This window comes from Palaemon carinicauda, chromosome 17 (assembly GCF_036898095.1).
Source record: "Palaemon carinicauda isolate YSFRI2023 chromosome 17, ASM3689809v2, whole genome shotgun sequence".
Lineage (NCBI taxonomy): Eukaryota > Metazoa > Arthropoda > Malacostraca > Decapoda > Palaemonidae > Palaemon > Palaemon carinicauda.
The window spans coordinates 61,412,855-61,431,244 of record NC_090741.1 but is presented as its reverse complement, the minus strand read 5'-3'; the positions used below and the strand labels follow the sequence as shown (position 1 = coordinate 61,431,244).

The window sequence follows — 18,390 nt, the reverse complement described above, 5'->3', positions numbered from 1 at the left end:
GTTCCTAGACAACGCTCGGGATCGCCTCCACCCAAACACAGGATTGTAGTGCAGGACAAGGATATTCTTGAGGAGAGGTTAGTACATCATTCTTCCCCACCTTCTTTTCAGGCAGGTACCATGGTGTCCACTCCAAAGGATCGCCCGATCCCTTTCCCTTTAGCGAGGATTTCGGACTCTGTGTCCTTGGAGCAACAGACTTGGTTTGGTCCTCTGGCGCGGGCGTTAGTGAGGGTTATGAAACCAGCACTCGCCGACCAGGGTAACAAACCAACGGCTGTCTCCCTACGCTGAAGAGAAAGAGAGGAGTGGACTTCGTGGTGACTTCCCCCAGGGCGAAGTTGGTTCCCAAGAGGTCGGTCGCGAAGGCCCCTTCTCCTGCTCGAGTGCTTTCTCCTTCTCCCGTGGACGAGGCTTTTCCGTCCTCAGGTGAGTCCAGTGGGGCGGTAGTCTTCCCCTCGGCACCAAGGGGGGAGACTTCGCTTCATGGAGGAGAATCATCTCGTGAGGAAGGGGCCCCTCAATCCTCTTTGTTGGGATCCTGTATCCCTCCCAGGAGGGAATCCAAGGACTCCAAGACCGTCCCGAAATCTTCTTCAAGGATTCGCCAGGAACCCACGGCTACCCGGGGGAATGTCCACGTTTCACCCCAGGAAGAGATCCCTGGGGCAGGAGACTTAGCTGCCAGCCCGCAGGGAGGAGAACAGCAGGAATCTGAACATGCCTTCTGGCAGGTCGTAAGCCTGATAAGGCAACTTAACGGGCTTATGGACCCAGTCATCGCCCCCCGTGAAGGCAAAGACACGATCTTGGATGAAGTGTTTGACGTTCGGAAGGCCCCGAAGTCCAGTGTGGCTCTGCCCTGGTCTCGGGGTCTGAAGAGTGCCAGAGCTAGGGCCAACGCTCAGCTCGCGCTTCTTGCCTCCTCCAGTCGTTCCGCTGCCGGGAACAAGCTCATCCCTCCTCCTTGTCTTCAGCAGAGGAGGTACTTTGAGATTCTGGGTGAGCCCAACCTCGCTCATCCTCTCCATCACTCTGTGGAGGAGCTGGCGAAGGGAGTTCCCCTTGAGAAGCTCTCTGCCCGGCAAGTGTCGTTCTCGGCGGCAGAGATCCTTAGCCACGAAAAGGTCGCTAAGTGTGCCATGCAGGCCACTTCGTGGCTGGACTTTTGGCTAGGATCTCTGGGCATCCTATTGCGATCGGAGGACTTGTCCAAGGAGACCAATAGGAAGGCCCTGGAGACCTTCTTGCTCTCGGGCATCCGCTCCATCGAGTTTTTGGCGCACCAGGTTACCACCCTGTGGGCCAACTCGGTGTTGTAGCGTCGCGATGTTGTGTCCGAGAGATTCCATCCGAAGGTCCCCGCCGTGGATGTGTGTAGGCTCCGACATGCTTCCCTTCTGGGGGAGAACCTGTTTGAGCCTCAAGACATGGAGCGAACGGCTGAGAGGTGGAGGAAATCCAGCACGGACTCCCTCCTCCATAGGGCCCTTACAGATCGGCCCTATAAGCCTCCAGCTCCGCCGCAACAGCAGCAGCAGCCTCATAAGGCTCCAAAGCAGGCACCGGCAGTTAAGAAGGTGGTGGCTAAGCCCCAGCCCTTTCCAGCCAAGGTCAAGAGGGGCGGTAAGTCCTCCAGGGGGGAGGCAAGACTCCTAGGGGTGGCGGCCGCGGCCGCAAGCCCTAGGGGTGGCAGTCCCCCTGCGTGTCCACCTGTGGGGGGATGCCTTCAGCGTTGCGTCCGCAGGTGGCAGCAACACGGGGCCGATGCTTGGACGGTCTCAGTGATCGGCCAAGGCTATCGCGTCCTGTTCACAACATCTCAACCTCCCCTGACAGCGAATCCAGTGTCGTTGAGCTCCTATGCCACGGAATCGGCAAAGGGGCTGTCCCTTCAGGCCGAAGTCGAGACCATGCTCGAGAAGGGTGTTCTCCAGGAGGTCGTCGACGGCTCCCCATGCTTCTTCAGTCGACTCTTTCTTGTAAAGAAGGCTACTGGAGGCTGGAGACCTGTCATCGACCTCTCAGCTCTGAACGGGTTTGTCAAGCAAACCCGGTTCAGCATGGAGACAGCAGACACGGTCAGACTTGCGGTGAGACCACAAGACTTCATTTGCACACTGGATCTAAAGTACGCGTACTTCCAGATCCCAATCCATCCGTCTTCCAGGAAGTACCTGAGATTTTGCCTAGACGACAAGATCTACCAGTTCAAGATGCTGTGTTTCGGTCTCTCCACAGCTCCTCAGGTGTTCACCAGAGTGTTCACCCTGATTTCATCTTGGGCGCACAGGAACGGCATTCGTCTCCTTCGTTATCTGGACGATTGGCTGATCCTAGCAGACTCGGAGTTGACCCTTCTTCGGCACCGAGACAGGCTTCTGGATCTTTGCCAGGATCTGGGGATCGTGGTAAACCTCGAGAAGTCCTCTCTGCAGCCGTCCCAACGACTGGTTTATCTAGGCATGCTAATAGACACCAATCTCCACCAAGCCTTTCCATCAGACGACCGGATAGCAAGACTGAGGAGGGTGGCGGAACCCTTCCTCAGGCGAGAAGAACTCCCCGCCCAATCGTGGTTGCGTCTTAGGACACCTATCCTCCCTGGCTCGTCTGGTTCCAAACAGCCGCCTCAGGATGAGATCCCTTCAATGGCGGCTCAAGTCCCGGTGGAATCAAGGATCCGATTCCCCGGACACTCTGATCCCAATGGGGTCTCTGGAACAGACGGACTTGCGGTGGTGGCTGGTCGACGAGAACCTGCGGAAGGGAGTAAGTCTTCTCGTCCTCCCCCCGGAATTGACTCTGTTTTCGGATGCGTCAAAAGAAGGGTGGGGGGCTCACGTTCTGAACCAGAGGGCCTCAGGCCTTTGGTCAGAATCAGAAAAGTGCCTACACATCAACCTGCTAGAATTGAAGGCCGTCTTTCTGGCTCTTCAGCAGTTCCAACAGTCCCTGGCGGGTCACTCCATGGTGGTGATGAGCGACAACACCACGGTAGTGGCTTATATCAACAAGCAGGGAGGCACTTTTTCGCAGCAGCTATCCCATCTTGCAGTAGAGACTCTGAGGTGGACCGAAACCCACTCGATAACACTATCAGCTCACTTCATTCCTGGCAAGAGGAATGTGCTCGCCGACAGTCTGAGCAGGGCCTCGCAGATAGTGAGTACCGAGTGGTCTTTGGATCCTCAGATAGCCAACAAAGTCCGGACTTTGTGGGGTTCCCCGACTGTGGACCTGTTCGCGACAGCTTTGAACTTCAAGCTGCCCCTGTACTGCTCCCCAGTCCCGGACGCCAAGGCACTCTGGCAAGATGCTTTCCAGCAACGGTGGGACACCATCGACGTGTACGCCTTCCCACCGTTCTGTCTGATGAGAAGGGTGCTCAACAGGACCAGACTATCAGTCAACTGTTCGATGACTCTGGTAGCTCCGCATGGCATCACGCGGAATGGTTTCCGGACCTTCTGCAGCTCCTGACGGAGCTCCCGAGGGAGCTTCCTCCACGACACGAGCTTCTCAGACAACACCACTCCGGCGTCCCTCACAGGGTCTTAGCCTCGCTTCGGCTTCACGCCTGAAGACTATCCAGCGTCTCCCCGCGGAGAGAGGCTTTTCGCAACAGGTTGCGGAGAGAATGTCTCGGCACCTGCGAAAGTCCTCTGAGGGAGTCTACCAAGCAAAGTGGAGAGTCTTTTGTGGTTGGTGTCGTGGAAGGGGTATCTCTCCACTCGATGCCACTATTCCAGCAATAGTGGACTTCCTCGTTTATCTGCGGGAAGAAATGCGCCTTTCTGTCTCGGCAGTGAAAGGCTATCGCTCAGCCTTAAGCTTGGCTTTCAGGCTGAAGGGCGTGGATATTTCTTCATCGCTAGAACTCTCTTTACTCATACGTAGTAGCTATGAGCTTACCTGCCCCCAGTCGGAAGTGAGACCTCCTCCTTGGAATGTGGTTCGAGTTCTCAGGTCTCTTAAGAGACCTCCCTTCGAGCCATTACGCCAGGCCTCCGATCGCCACCTGTCTTGGAAGACGGCTTTCCTACTCGCTTTGGCTTCGGCCAAGCGGGTTAGTGAACTTCATGGTCTCTCGTACGACATCGCCCATCCAAGGGGATGGGGGGAGGTAACGTTCAGGTTCGTCCCTGAGTTTGTTGCCAAGACTCAGAATCCTGGAGTGCCGGATCCTCGGTTCGACTCTTTCAGGATCGCGAGTCTCTGTTCTGTAACAAGCGACCCAGACCAGCTGCTACTATGTCCAGTGAGGTGTCTGAGGCACTACTTGAAGAGAACGGCTGCAGTCCGTCCTCAAGTGCGAGCTTTGTTTGTGAGCACAGGCAGGACTAAGAGGAGGGTCACCAGGAACACCATCTCAGCTTGGATTCGAAGGGTTATCCACCATGCCTTGAATCCTGACCCTCCTCCGTCACGTCGCCCTCGGGCCCACGATGTCGGGTTTGCTACATCCCTGGCCTTCAAGAGAAACTTCTCTGTGACGCAGGTACTTCAAGCTGGGGTCTGGAAGCGTCAAACGACCTTCACAGCCCACTACCTGCAAGACGTGACCCACAGGAGCCTCGATACATTTTCTATCGGCCCTGTGGTGGCTGCACAACAGCTGGTCTAACCTCAGGCTCCTTTTTGGACAAGTAGCAGTAGGTTGAGGGCGTTGTTACCCGGTTTTAGTCTGCGTGAATGAAAGAGTATGTCTGACCCTTACTACTTTCTTCATTCTCCTCTCTCTTGGGGAAGCAGCATCCTGGTCCTCGCATAGCTGACCTCGACCTCTGCAGGTAACCCATGCTTCTTTGTGCTCCTAGTATTAAGCTTAATACTGTTGCGTCTTCCATACCCTAACGAGGTGGTATTGGGAACGTCCTATCCTAGAATTCCTATCTGAAGGTCTCAAGGTCAACTTCATAGGACGAGTCACACTCTCCTCCACACACTGCTTATGTAGGCCACTCGTTCCTAGCGATGCTAGGAACTTGTGAGGTACAGGGGCTCCCTTTCTCTAGTGCTGCTCACTGAGGGATCGAGCCCCCGGGCAAGCCGAAGTCAGTAAGGCTGGGGACTTTCCACCCTTCCTAAGGGGTAAGTCACCCAATGCAAATAGCGTGGTTTGTATTTCGGTTACGGAACAAATGACAAATTCGAAGATAATTTGTATTTTTCCTAACCATACAAACCTTAGCTATTTACACATATGTGCCCGCCATCCCTGACCCCCAAGTCAAGTCCTACCTCTAAGTGAAGTGAAGCAAGTCACTGGTGTGTGGGGGGGGGAGGGGTAGCAAGCTACCCTTCCCCTACCCCCCGCTAACTAGCGCGGGGGTAATTAACCCTCGTTAAAACTATTGGCTCGTCATTTCAGCTGCGCTAAAAGGTAAACCCAATGTAAATAGCTAAGGTTTTTATGGTTAGGAAAAATACAAATTATCTTCGAATTTGTCATTTTCCTTTTTTTTTAATTTTGACCTAAGTTACCAATGGCAGTGAAAGAGTTAAAGTTGTTATGATCCTAAGAAAGACCTGAATGATAATAATTGAACTTTGAAACTTTTCGTAGAACTTGGTCAGCTGGAGCAGGTCCAGTACGAGACTTGTACAACATTGGTGAAAACCCTCAGTACTCTTTGGAAGTACAGTCAACCGGTGGCGCTGCTGTTTGGGTACTTCTTACTCGACACATCACGGAAATAGAAGACTTTAGAAACAACAAAGAATATATCACACTTCTTGTATATAAGACTGGCGGCAAGAAAGTGTTTTATCCATGTAAGTAATGACTCAAGTGTAATGTGCAATAATTGGTGAGGATATAGTAGAAATTTATTTAACTCTTTGAGGGCCAACTACTTTTAATGTATAATTAAATACATTTTTCCTTTGATGTATAATTTTGCACATTTTGAAAAATCTTCATACATCAATAATAAAAGAAAGAGAGCAAAATGCTGGTAGTAACTGGACGTAAAATACGTCTAATGGCGCGGAAGTGTGTAGAAATATCTGGACTTAGAATACATCCAATGGCACTCAAAGGGTTAATTTATTGGGGATTTAGACAAAATCAATTCACCCTTGTATAGAATACATCCAATGGCACTCAAAGGGTTAATTTATTGGGGATTTAGACAAAATCAATTCACCCTTGTATGGATGGAGATGACATTATCATTTCAACCAATCTTATCTTATAATCGTTGGAGTAACTGCATTGAAGCGACTGCTTCCCAACCTCTAAATATAAAAGAAAAGATCTCTCTATCCCTGCCTCATATCCCTCCTAGTGATGCTGCCCCTTTGTCTACAAGCACCATCTATTTGGACAAACACTAACCACTGGTAGAACTTTTAGCACCCGTCACTAGCGCTGTTATCATACTATCGTCTTCAGCTCAACTTATATTTTTGTAAATAAGAAATACTGTACCAGTATTTTGTTCAGCTTTTGAGGAAGATAAGGAAGCATGTCTTCCTTTGGTTTGAAATATGTGTATATTCCAAGTGTTTAGTTAATAGACTTTTATAGGATATAGGTAACTACATTCCCTTTTTGTCATGTGTACCATTGTTGTCAGCAATGAGATGAGGTGTGAGGAATGTGTCAGTTGTATGAAAATCTGGCAAAATAAGTTAGTATTTTCCAGAGTTAATGATAGTCATTTAAAAAATAACAAGTTCAGATGGCTAGCAAGTAGTAATATGTTAAGAATGAGATTGATAGGCTTAAATCATAGCGAATTGTTTTTATGAAACAGTTTTCTAGTTATATGAATTTAAATGTTTTTTATTCCTTTGATAAGGTAGGTTGAGGGATAAAGTACACTCGTAATAATTCACAAACCGTTAATAACGTTTGTGATATTTTTCAGAGCAATAGAGAATCAAATTATTCACTTTCTGCTTTGATTCTTTTGCTTTATTCCCTTTGTCCTTAATAATTGGAGGTCTCATATGGTCTAAGACTCTTCTATATCGAAACTTTCAGTTAATATACCAAAACATTCAGTTCGTGGAACCTAGATTCTTGCCAGTTGCAATCGGAATCTGAGATAGAAGAACGGGTCAGGAGCTCGGTCGGATCCATTATCCCCTCTTTTGACTTTGTCTGTGGACTTAGCTATACTAATTGATAGTGGCACCTGCTGTATAGGAACTCTCCTGCCAGACAAGAGTCGATTACATTCAGAAATGCTTTTGACATGCAAGAGCAAAAGATTACATACAAAAAAAAAAAGTTGATTGGTGTGTATAACTTTAATGTAATGTAGAAGCTGCTACCACTAGAGAGTTAATAAAAGCATTGCTAGGGACAGATGCTAGCCAGGTGCCTCTTTTGTGAAGCATAGAAAAAGGTTTAATTTATAATACAGTAATCAAATGAACTTGAATGATTTTGATAATTTCCTAGCATGGAATATGTTTGAGATTCAACTACTCTATAAGCCAAATGTAAGGTTGTTTGGAAGAAGAACTTCACTAGCGTAGTTGGTTATTCATTTACCTGAAAAATTGTGTCATGATAAAAGTAAGAGAAACTATTTCTGGTTATGTGGTGAGTTAACTTTAGGTTGCTCTTATTATTTTACTGGATATGTAAGGTTCAATTTTTCTTACTACTATATTTGGTATTTAACATAAAGTAATTTATATATTAGGTATTTAACTTGAAGTTGTTTTATGTATTGGTATTCAATGTAAAGTAAATAATGATACTTTATGTTTAGCATAGCGTATCCAGTGATTTCTTTAACCTGGCTTCGTATTGTTTACATGTTAGGAAAACTCTTTACAAGACTGATGATTTTTCTGCTATTTAGATGATCTCCATTGCTGGGTTTAAGTCTAAACTGCTCAGACAGACAAATTATTTTGCTTACATAAATATTTCATCATCATCTCCTCCTACGCCTATTGACGCAAAGGGCCTCGGTTAAATTTCGGCAGTCGTCTCTATCTTGAGCTTTTAATTGAATACTTCTCCATTCATCATCCCCTACTTCACGGGGTGCTAAAAATCTCCCGGTTTATAAATTCTATATACAAGTTTAGATGATAGATTTTATTATTAAAATTTTTTTCAAAGCAATTGTAATAGGTATACGGTATGAATGGATACATTCATGGAAATCAGATCATTAGGAAGTACTGTATGTAAAGAACTACTGCAATTGACTATTTTATAAGCTTTTATTTTTATAGAAATTCAAAGCTGTTTTCTTTAGTATCCAGTAACTTCCAACTAAAGTAAATTTTATTATCTAATTGTAAATATCATTACCTCCGACAACGAAGTTAGAAGGACATTATGTTTTTGCCCCTGTTGGTGTGTTTGTAATTTGTATGTTTGTGTGTGTTTGTGAACAGCTTCCTGGCCACAATTTTGATCATAGAGTAATGATATTTGCAGGGATTAATTGTTATGTAAAAAGCTGGAAATTATTAAATTTCCGTTGTCACAGAGTCTTCAAACTTGGCTCATATTTGAGTGTATGAAAATCCACGCCAATTAATACATGTTGAGGTCAAAGGTCAATGTCAAGCAAAGGGTTGAGAAATAAGCTGTGGCAGAGGTCTGAGTTCTACTGAGTGCCCCTCTGGTTTATATAATGGTGTACTCGCGTGATATTACCAGGATGGGTATCACATGTGCGCCACTCGCCACATGATGACCAATTTCATTTTAAAGGAAAATATTTAACATTTTGTTTATTCAACTCATCTTTTTATCTAAAGATATTTTTTCAACACAGGTATTTAAAGATTTCATGCATTCTGTTGAAAGTGTCAAAATCTTTCTAATTAGATTTTCTTTACTGTATACAGTACTCTATATAAAGGTACCTTTCATTCCCTTGCATCTCCAAAATTGTTAGTAACTGTTGATGTAGATTCACTAGGCTCAAAAGTCTCCAAGTATGTAACCAGCATTGCTTTCAAATAAGATAACTTCAAATCTACTTAAATAACACAGAATTTCATTTATGAATATTGTCTTATGTTTAATTTCAGTTGACCCAGCGCCATATATTGATGGTGTTCGTATTAACAGCCCTCATTATCTGTGTAAGATGGTACTGACCGAGGCCGGCACGCACAAATTCACTCTCGTTGTGTCTCAGTATGAAAAACATCTTTCCATTCACTATTCTTTGCGAGTGTATTCAACATGTCCCTTCAGTCTCCACAAAATAAAGAATTACTGCAAACACAAGCAAGAGGTATGGTAACATAGGGAAATCTGCTTTTCAGATACAATCTTAACTTCATTTGTCTCTATCTATTCAGTGAAACTAGTTGTGATTCGTGTGCTTTCATTCTAGAAGGAAAAGCTCAACTGCATTAAAGAATTAAGAATTACTGCAAACACAAGCAAGCAGTATGGTAACATAAGGAAATCTGCTTTTTAGATACAATCTTAAATATTTCCTTCATACACCTTTATCTATTCAATGAAACTACTTGCAATTGTGCTTTCATTCTAGAAGGAAAAGCTCAACAATAATAAAGAATAAGATAAAATATTGTGCGATGGCATATTTTGGACCCTTTGTTCCTCTAGAAAGTTGAGTCAGTGAAACAAACTAGGAAATAAACTGCATCTTTTTCATTATTGACTTTAAATAGTAAAGATACTATGTTGTAATATGGTCATCTTTTGATATCACTGAAGGATTTCTAGCACCTTATTACTGGTAAGCCATCTCCAAAGAATGTTTGTTTCTTGTGTTGTAAATCTCCAGTTAGATTCTAAACAATTGCAATTGGATTATTGTAGTAGTTTACGTTCTCTGCGACTGTAATCAAGCATGTGAAATATAATAAACATGAATGCCTTCCAAGCTGAGTACAAGTAAGTTTTGTGTAGTGGTCAAGCCTAAGAAGATTTTAAAAGTAGGGATCTTAAATCTGACTAAATGTGGATCAACTCCACAAATGGCAGGTTTTAAATTTTTTTCATAAGGCAATGGGACCTTGCTTTCAACTGTATCTATGATCTTTCAGACAAAGGATAATTTTCTTGTAGCTAGGAGAGTTTAATCATTGTTATGAATCAAGATTGGAAATACAGTCATGGATGAAATAGAGAGACTGATTTATATAGGAGCACTATTGTCATAGAAGGGCAGACCAGAGCATTCATCATTGTTCGGTGAAGTCAAGGATGAAATTGGTTGACTAGATTACAAAGGGATATATTTTGTAAGTCATTGCTAACACTAGGGCATTCAGAAACAGACCAATATCTGATTTTTAATGACATCAGAGAGCTAGGAGTATTAACAAAGTGGTTACTAAAATGTTCCTGGAAGTCCTGAAGCAAAGGATTTGGGTTGGTAGTTGCAGTGCCAAGCAAGTCTTCAACATAAGATGGTCCTCTTGTTGTAGCGATCTTCAAGATGCTAGTCAAACATGAAGAGAAGACTGCATCAATGGTTGAAGTTGCTAAGAATAAATTGCCCTTTTATTGCTTTCCAGTGTAGCTCAGAAGTTAATACTCAATTATATTAGTATTCAAAGATTTTGAGGGTACAAAGAATGTTAAGGTGCTGTGTTTTGTAATCTCAAAATTCACTTTTGTGGTAGTCACAAAGTTGGACTCTTTTGCCAATTCCTGAGTGGTAGGCCAGATAGGACTTCTAAATAGATTTCTCCTCATAAATAATGCTCTGAGTTATCCTAAGACCATTGACATTATTATTAAGCATTTTAACCCAACCACCAGCTTGTGAGTTGGGTCATTACCTCAACTTCCAAGATCTGCTACCTGTTTCTTACTCTGAAGAACATTGAGTATCACAATGCGAGCCTAACATGATGGTTTAGGACTATTGGAGGAAATTCATTGAAGAATACAGTCATCTATATAGTGAATAGTCAGGGTGAAATCCATCTTTCTTTTGTATAGTTCTGTACTATACGCTGAATGCTGTCTTTCGCAAGGTATGGCTTGAATGCATCCAAAAATTCACCAGTACAGTATACATTTTGTTAAGAGCATCTGCAAGGATTTTGTTAAGGTCTTGCGCAAGGTAAAGTTCAACTAGTTGGACAAATAAGGTGTTGTCAAGTTGCTGGAGAGCCATAGCCAACTGCCAACTGCTAACCAACAAGAAATTTAGGACCATTGAGCTGAAGCACAAAGGGGAATTCAATAAATCCGAGGGAGAGGAATCGGTAGTTACCAAGATCTTAGATATTAAATGTCTTTGAAGCATCTTTGTATTGTTCAGGGGTGTGATTAACTTCTTAAAAGAGTGTAATCCCATCACTTTGAGTTTATGATTTTTTATTGCACTACTGTTATACAGTATACTCAGATATTGAAAACAGACACACAATGTACCTAGCTTATAAGCATTTCATTCTTTAAACTTGTTCTTACCTGTAGCCAATCTTTTTCCACTCTTTCACATCTCAACCTTTTTCCACTCTTTCACATCTCAACTGTCATCAACCTTAGACATTGGTAGGGCTCTCTGTTTTCTGTCTTCACCTAGTTTGGGTCAACCACAAACTCTGACAGTTCTTCATCTCCCCTTATTGTTATGAGAGTTTATACGCCTCGACAATGGGGAAAAGCAGTGTAAGATAGTGCCACTGCATTCTAAGATAGGAAAGGATGCCTTTAAAACAATTTTGCCTGTCTAAAATCTCTGATTGCTTTTGCTACTTTTGTATTTGTTTTTTCTTCTAAATCAGATTTTTAGCATACAGTACTATAGTTATGTTGTTTGAAATTTTATTTAGGTTAAAGGATATTTGGGCATAGAATGTTTTAATCCAAAATACATTATTATTGATATTGGATGATATGGTAGTTGAGTTACAAGTTTTTACAGCATAACTGCATACTGTGAAGCACTTTACATTATTTAGAAAGTTTTATACACTGCGCATCACGATATTTCCCTTTATTAATTTCTTGACAGAATACAACTAAATTTGTAACAAGTGTTCTATTTAGCCCTTTTGGATTTAATTACAATTTGTTTGTAGTAGAAAATGTTCTTTTTCATCCTGCTTTGTTTTTTCATGCAATTTCTAATTTCAGATTACTGGCCGGTGGAGTGGCGCTAATGCCGGTGGGTGTCCCAATCATCCTGCAACATACAAGAACAACCCTATGTACCAGTTCAGAACAGATAATGATCTCCAAGCCCTTAGAATTGAATTAAAGGCACCAAAAGAAGTACAAGTAAGAATTATGTGATTTATAGTTTCTTTTAAAAGCTTAAATCTGCTTATACAGTATCTTTTAAGTATCGTCATCATTTCCTCCTACGCCTATTGACGCAAAGGGCCTCATCACCCTTAGACTCGCGCACTTGTTGGACTCCTTCCTCCTTTGGGGGAATCTTTCAAGTATAGGTTGGTAAAAGTCACTAAAGAATTGTAAATGCTCAGTTAGTGATTTCAATACAAGATTTCTATTGGTGGTTGCTGGCTCTCTTCCAAATTAGATCGAAATATACTTCATGTTTTCTAAATTCATATTTGTTCCAGCGTAAATACAAACCCTCCGCTATTTATAGGGGTATACTTTTGGCGTAGCTGAAAGAATACCCCTATAAATATCTCCAGGTTTGCATATTAGGAAAAATACAAATTGCTTAGAAATTTGTTATTTTGATAATGTAAGTTTACTAACTTTGTGTTCTCTTGATATTTTCATAATTCAACTGCTATTCAAAAGTTCAAACGTGCAGTGAATTTTTATGTTGACCAGGTTGACATGAGTCTCTTTAAATTGTTTATATTTGAAAGCTCTATTGTAATGTTGTTACTGTTTTTAAAATGTTATTCTAATTATTCATTACGTCTCGTATAGTTTTATTTATTTCTTTATTTCCTTCCCTCATTGGACTATTTTACCCTGTTGGAGCCCTTGGGCTTATAGCATCCTGCTTTTCCAACCAGGGTTGTAGCTTACCTAGTAATAATAATGATAATACATACATACATATACCAAGGCACTTCCCCCAATTTTTGGGGGTCGCTGATATCAAACAAATGAAACAGAAAAGGGGACCTCTCCTCTCTACGTTCCTCCCAGCCTAACAAGGGACTCAACCGAGTTCGGCTGGTACTGCTACGGGTGCCACAGCCCACCCTCCCACATTATTCACCACAGATGAAGCTTCATAATGCTGAATCCCCTACTGCTGATAATGATAATAATAATAATAATGATAATAATAATGATTACAATAATAATAATAATAATAATAATAATAATAATAATAATAATGTTGGATAATGAATATTTAATGATACAGTATTATTATAATTATTATTATTTTTATTATTATTATTATTATTATTATTATTATTATTATTGTTTTGTCGAAGTTCATTCTCGATTAAGAAACTCTGCCAATCTTTGTAGAATCGTCTTCGCTGTAGCTGCCGCCTGTACAACTTAAACTGGACAAATTTTGGAATACAGCCATACTGAAGACATCTTTTCAGAAATAAAATATCAAGTTTGTTTTTCTCCCATCTCTGAAGGCTTTTTTCCCATCTTCTTACGCCTCGTAGTGCTTCCTGTCCATATCTTCTTAAAATGGTAGTTCTGTAATTCTCAGACTGAAGGACCTGACTCAAAAAGTGATCTTCCTTTTTGCCCTAGCTTCTGGGGCCAGAGTTAGTGAGATTGTAGCCCTCTTGAGAGAGGAGGGCCGGGTTCAGTTCCTGGATGGGGGAGAACTGAACCTGTTTCCGGACCCTACGTTTCTCGCTAAGAACGAGTTGCCCACCAACAGGTGGGGTCCCTGGAGAATCTGCCCTCTGAAAGAAGATGCATCTCTATGTCCCGTAGAATGCCTAAAGGTCTATCTTCGTAGAACTTCAGACTTCCATGGGGGCCAACTATTCAGAGGAGAAACATCGGGCTCGAATTTATCTTTAAATCAACTTAGGGCGAAAATTACATATTTTATTCGCAGAGCGGATCCTGACAGTTCACCCGCAGGTCATGATCCGAGGAAAGTTGCTTCATCCTTAAACTTCTTTAACTTTATGGATTTTGAACACCTTCGTTCATACACTGGCTGGAAGTCTTCCAGGGTATTCTTTCGCCACTATGCTAAGCAAGTGGAGCAGCTAAAGAGGTCTGTGGTAGCAGTTGGTTGCGTCGTTAACCCTGTTGTTTAACTCTGCGAGGAACAGTGGATTTAATTGGGACTTTGATTCTTGGGTGAGTGTATAGTTATATGCGTTGCTATAACTAGTAGTGAAGGCTCTGGGAGCCCACAATGACTGTTCCAGCGTTATGGTGATTGTAGCACAAGTACAGACAGGTGTGCCGAGCGTTTCTGACGCTAATGTCAGTGGATAGTAACATGGACGTTTAACTTTGATACCTTGGTATGTGACAAGTGACCTGATTGTTTTCTTTCAGATAACCATACATCCATGCACTACAGTACTTGTGTAAATTGTTGGTCATCCACCTATCATATGTATATAATTGTGGTAACCATGTCTATTTATTGTTAATCAATAAACTTGTTCTCGGGAACCTTGCGTCTCCTTCACCTATATTGATTTCATTTTAACCCTGGATAGGTACGGTGGGTCGTTTGCGACCCCGAGCGTCAAAAAAAAACAGGTTTTTCTCACGTGACTCACCCCTGTGACTGAATTTGTGGGTGATCGACCTGCAGGAGGTGTCTCCCCTACACGCTCTAGTAGTGTCCAGATGTGCATTGCTGTAGCTGTACTCCTTCCCCGATTTCTGAGACGCATCGGGGTCGTTCGCGTCCGAGTTTACCCTTCTGAGGTAGTTTGCATAATTATCAAAGTTATTACGTATTATGAAATTGTCGTAGAATGGTGCAACTTGTATAGGTTATCAGTTGTGGAAAGTCTTGGTGGATTGTTTGGCTACCATGTGCATGTTTTTTTTTTTAGTTAAAATGTCGTTCATCACCACGAGGACCATTTTACCGCGAGTGCCCCTTTCTCATTTTTTTTCATTTTTTTGCCAAGTCATTTTTCCGTAAGATATTGCCAAATAGTGTCGTAAAACTTTTGCTTGTTTAGTGTTGGAAAGTGTGTCTAGATGATCTGGCTACCCATGCATGACTTTGTTTTTGTCAGATACGACGTAGTTATTGGTATATTGGGTATTTAACTGCGGTTACCAATTTCTGTTTTTTTTTCAATATTTGTAAAAATTACTACGTAGTAAGGAATTGCCGTATATTATTCATTTTTTTTTCATGTTTATGTGTTAGAAAGTGTGCCTTGATGGTTGGGCTAACACGTGCATGTCTTTTTTTTTTATCTGAGATGTCGTATATTAGAATGTCGGGCATTTTACCGCGAGTGTCCCTTTTTAATTTTTTTTAATTTTTTTGCCAAGTCATTTTTCCGTAAGATATTGCGAAATAGTTTCGTAAAACTTTTGCTTTTTTAATGTTGGAAAGTGTGTCTAGATGATCTGGCTACCCATGCGTGATTTTGTTTTTGTCAGATACGACGTAGTTATTGGTATATTGGGTATTTAACTGCGGTTGCCAATTTCTGTTTTTTTTTCAATATTTGTAAAAATTTACTACGTAGTAAGGAATTGCCGTAGATTATTGATTTTTTTTTCATGTTTATGTGTTAGAAAGTGTGCCTTGATGGTTGGGCTAACACGTGCATGTCTTTTTTTTTATCTGAGATGCCGTATATTAGAATGTTGGGCATTTTTCCACGAGTGCCCCTTTTTATTTGTTTTGCATTTTTTTGCTTAGTCATGTTACCGTAAGGAATTGGCAAGTAGTGTCGCAAAACTTATATTTTTATAGTGTTGGAAAGTGTTTCTAGATGATCTGGCTACCCATGCCTATTTTTTTTTTAGCCAGATATGGCTTATATATAAGTATGTGTTCGATTTTCCTGTGATTGCCATTTTTTCGTTTTTTCCCATTTCTTTCAAAATTACTACGTACTAAGGAACTATCACAGAGTAATATTTCATTTATATGTTTATTTGTCGGAAAATATGCCTTGATGGTTTACCTAGCACGTGGCTGAAATTTTTTTTTTCTGAAATGCCGTATATTAGAATGGCCATTTTTCCACGAGTGCCCCTTTTTATTTGTTTTGCATTTTTTTGCTTAGTCATGTTACCGTAAGGAATTGGCAAGTAGTGTCGCAAAACTTATATTTTTATAGTGTTGGAAAGTGTTTCTAGATGATCTGGCTACCCATGCCTATCTTTTTTTTAGCCAGATATGGCGTATATATAGGTATGTGTTCGATTTTCCGGTGATTGCCATTTTTTCGTTTTTTCCCAATTCTTTCAAAATTACTATGTACTAAGGAACTATCACAGAGTAATGATTCCTCTAGATGTTTATTTGTCGGAAAATTTTGTTTACTTTTTTTTTGATTGAATATCATCAAATTTTTTTAGCTAAAATATTGTTTTACATTTTTTTTTTCGATTTTATTTCCCTTCAAAAAAATATTTTTGGGTCAGAATTTTAATTTTATAGTCGAAAAATAATCGACAATTATCCAGCAACCCACCATACAATTTTTATGCATATCCAATAATAATTAGATTAGTAAATAACACCTTGAAATTGACATACCCTTCCTACATTTCAAGTGGCAGATTAGGGAGTCTGAGTCAGTGTGGTTGGCGGCCATTTTGTGGACATATCCGAAGCGTAAGCTGCCCTATCTATATATATTCTTGTTCCCTATAGAATTTGTGATATTTTGGTATATTTTTACCTGCATAAATATCATATTATATATTAAATATATGTATTTTTTTACGAAATTTCCAAGTACTCAAAAAATTACCTTTAGATATGGCCCCTGATATAAATGTAATTTACAAAATAATGAAGATTTTTTTACATATTTCTATTTTAGGATAACATATGTTTATTCCCTAAAAAAATTAGCCACTTCCTATTTCATTTGGGTACCCAAAAAAATTCATGAAATTTGGACAATTTTTTTTGGCCAAAAAAAGTTACCCTTTTTTTCTCATTTCAGATCTTCACCTCCATGGGTCTGACTTCATCCAAAATACATCAAGATGTGTCCTAAACATTCAAGAATCAATTCCTAAAAGGATTTGTGTATATATGTATAAACTTTTTTTTTATGAATTTTTATGTCAGGTCTTTTTTTTTTTCTACTTAATTTTTTAAAATATTTATAATAAATAGTTTTTCTGCAGATGAGTAGTATTTATCTTTACAGTTGTTTTAAGCATTCATTGAAGTTTTTTTGGGCAAAAGAAAAAAGGAGGTTACTGCAAAAACTGATTTTTCAAGAATTTTTTTTGCCGTCGGGGTCGTTCGCGTCCGAGTATACCCTTAAAGGGGTGTCCGAGGACCGTACCTATCCAGGGTTAATTATTGAGCATTCAGCCTATGTATATTAATCGGGGATATCTATAATAGCCTGTTCCTTAATGCAAGCCTTGTTGCACTGGTTTATACTTTCCTTAGCATAAAGGGCTCCACCCTTCTCTGAGGACGGTGGCGGCAGCAAGTTTAATCCTACGCAGATATAACCTTTTTGTCTATTTCTACTTCGACCAGAGTGCTGGTCGGGGTTTTTCCCTTGGATGCTGTAGTTCCGTAAGGACTATGCTTTACTTCATATAGAGTGAGACCACTATATTGTATTGGCTTGCGAGTGATTCATACATAGGTATATGTACTCTTCGTTCGTTTCTAGAGTCTAGTAGGACTCCTCCCTGTAGGGGGCAGGAAGCGCTTTCATGGCTTATGATTAGTGAAAAGATGTATAACGGTAACATCTTAGGTCTTTCAGTCGAGTTGACTAAGAAACATTCCTGAGGAGTACGGCACGTATTGAGAATCCACAGATACAGTAATGCTCTGGTATACTTCCATCAGGACGACATGGCTTGAGCCCAAAAAACGGATTTTGAGCGAAGCGAAAAATCTATTTTTGGGTAAGATGGCCATGTCGTCCTGATGGACCCGCCCTGTCCCTTTTCAAAAAAAAAAAAAAAAAAAAAAAGAAAAGAAAAGGGCTGTAGGACCCCTCCCTACATACAGTATCTGTAGCACCTCGTGTATCGCTACAAGGAATACAGATGGCGCCGCGAGCGGCGCAGGGCACGCTTACGAAACGGGGAGGAGAGATGCCTTACGAACGGCTCCCCCCTTTCTTATCGTTTTCGTTTTCTTGCCATTTGACCCCTACGAAGTGTTAACTCTATTCGGGGTATAGATTGCTATGTGGCGTGTCAAGAATACGTCCGCTGATATTTACGATATCCCTAAGGTCTTTTTAGGGATACTCGCTCCAGGAGTTAGAATTCTGGGTACCTTAAGGTAAATTCTCTGGGAATATCGCCGTAGTTGTAATATACCCTAGGAAGCTGCCTTTAAG

General features: G+C 41.4%; 1 protein-coding gene across 1 annotated transcript in view; it reads left to right on the top strand.

Moving 5' to 3' along the window:
* Positions 1 to 18,390, top strand: part of LOC137656815 (calpain-7-like) — a 94,621-nt gene that overhangs the window by 68,243 nt on the left and 7,988 nt on the right. The window contains exons 8-10 of the mRNA XM_068391126.1: positions 5,570 to 5,778; positions 9,019 to 9,227; positions 12,062 to 12,205. Of these exons, the coding sequence (XP_068247227.1) occupies positions 5,570 to 5,778; positions 9,019 to 9,227; positions 12,062 to 12,205 (562 nt within the window). The remainder of the gene's footprint in view (positions 1 to 5,569; positions 5,779 to 9,018; positions 9,228 to 12,061; positions 12,206 to 18,390) is intronic.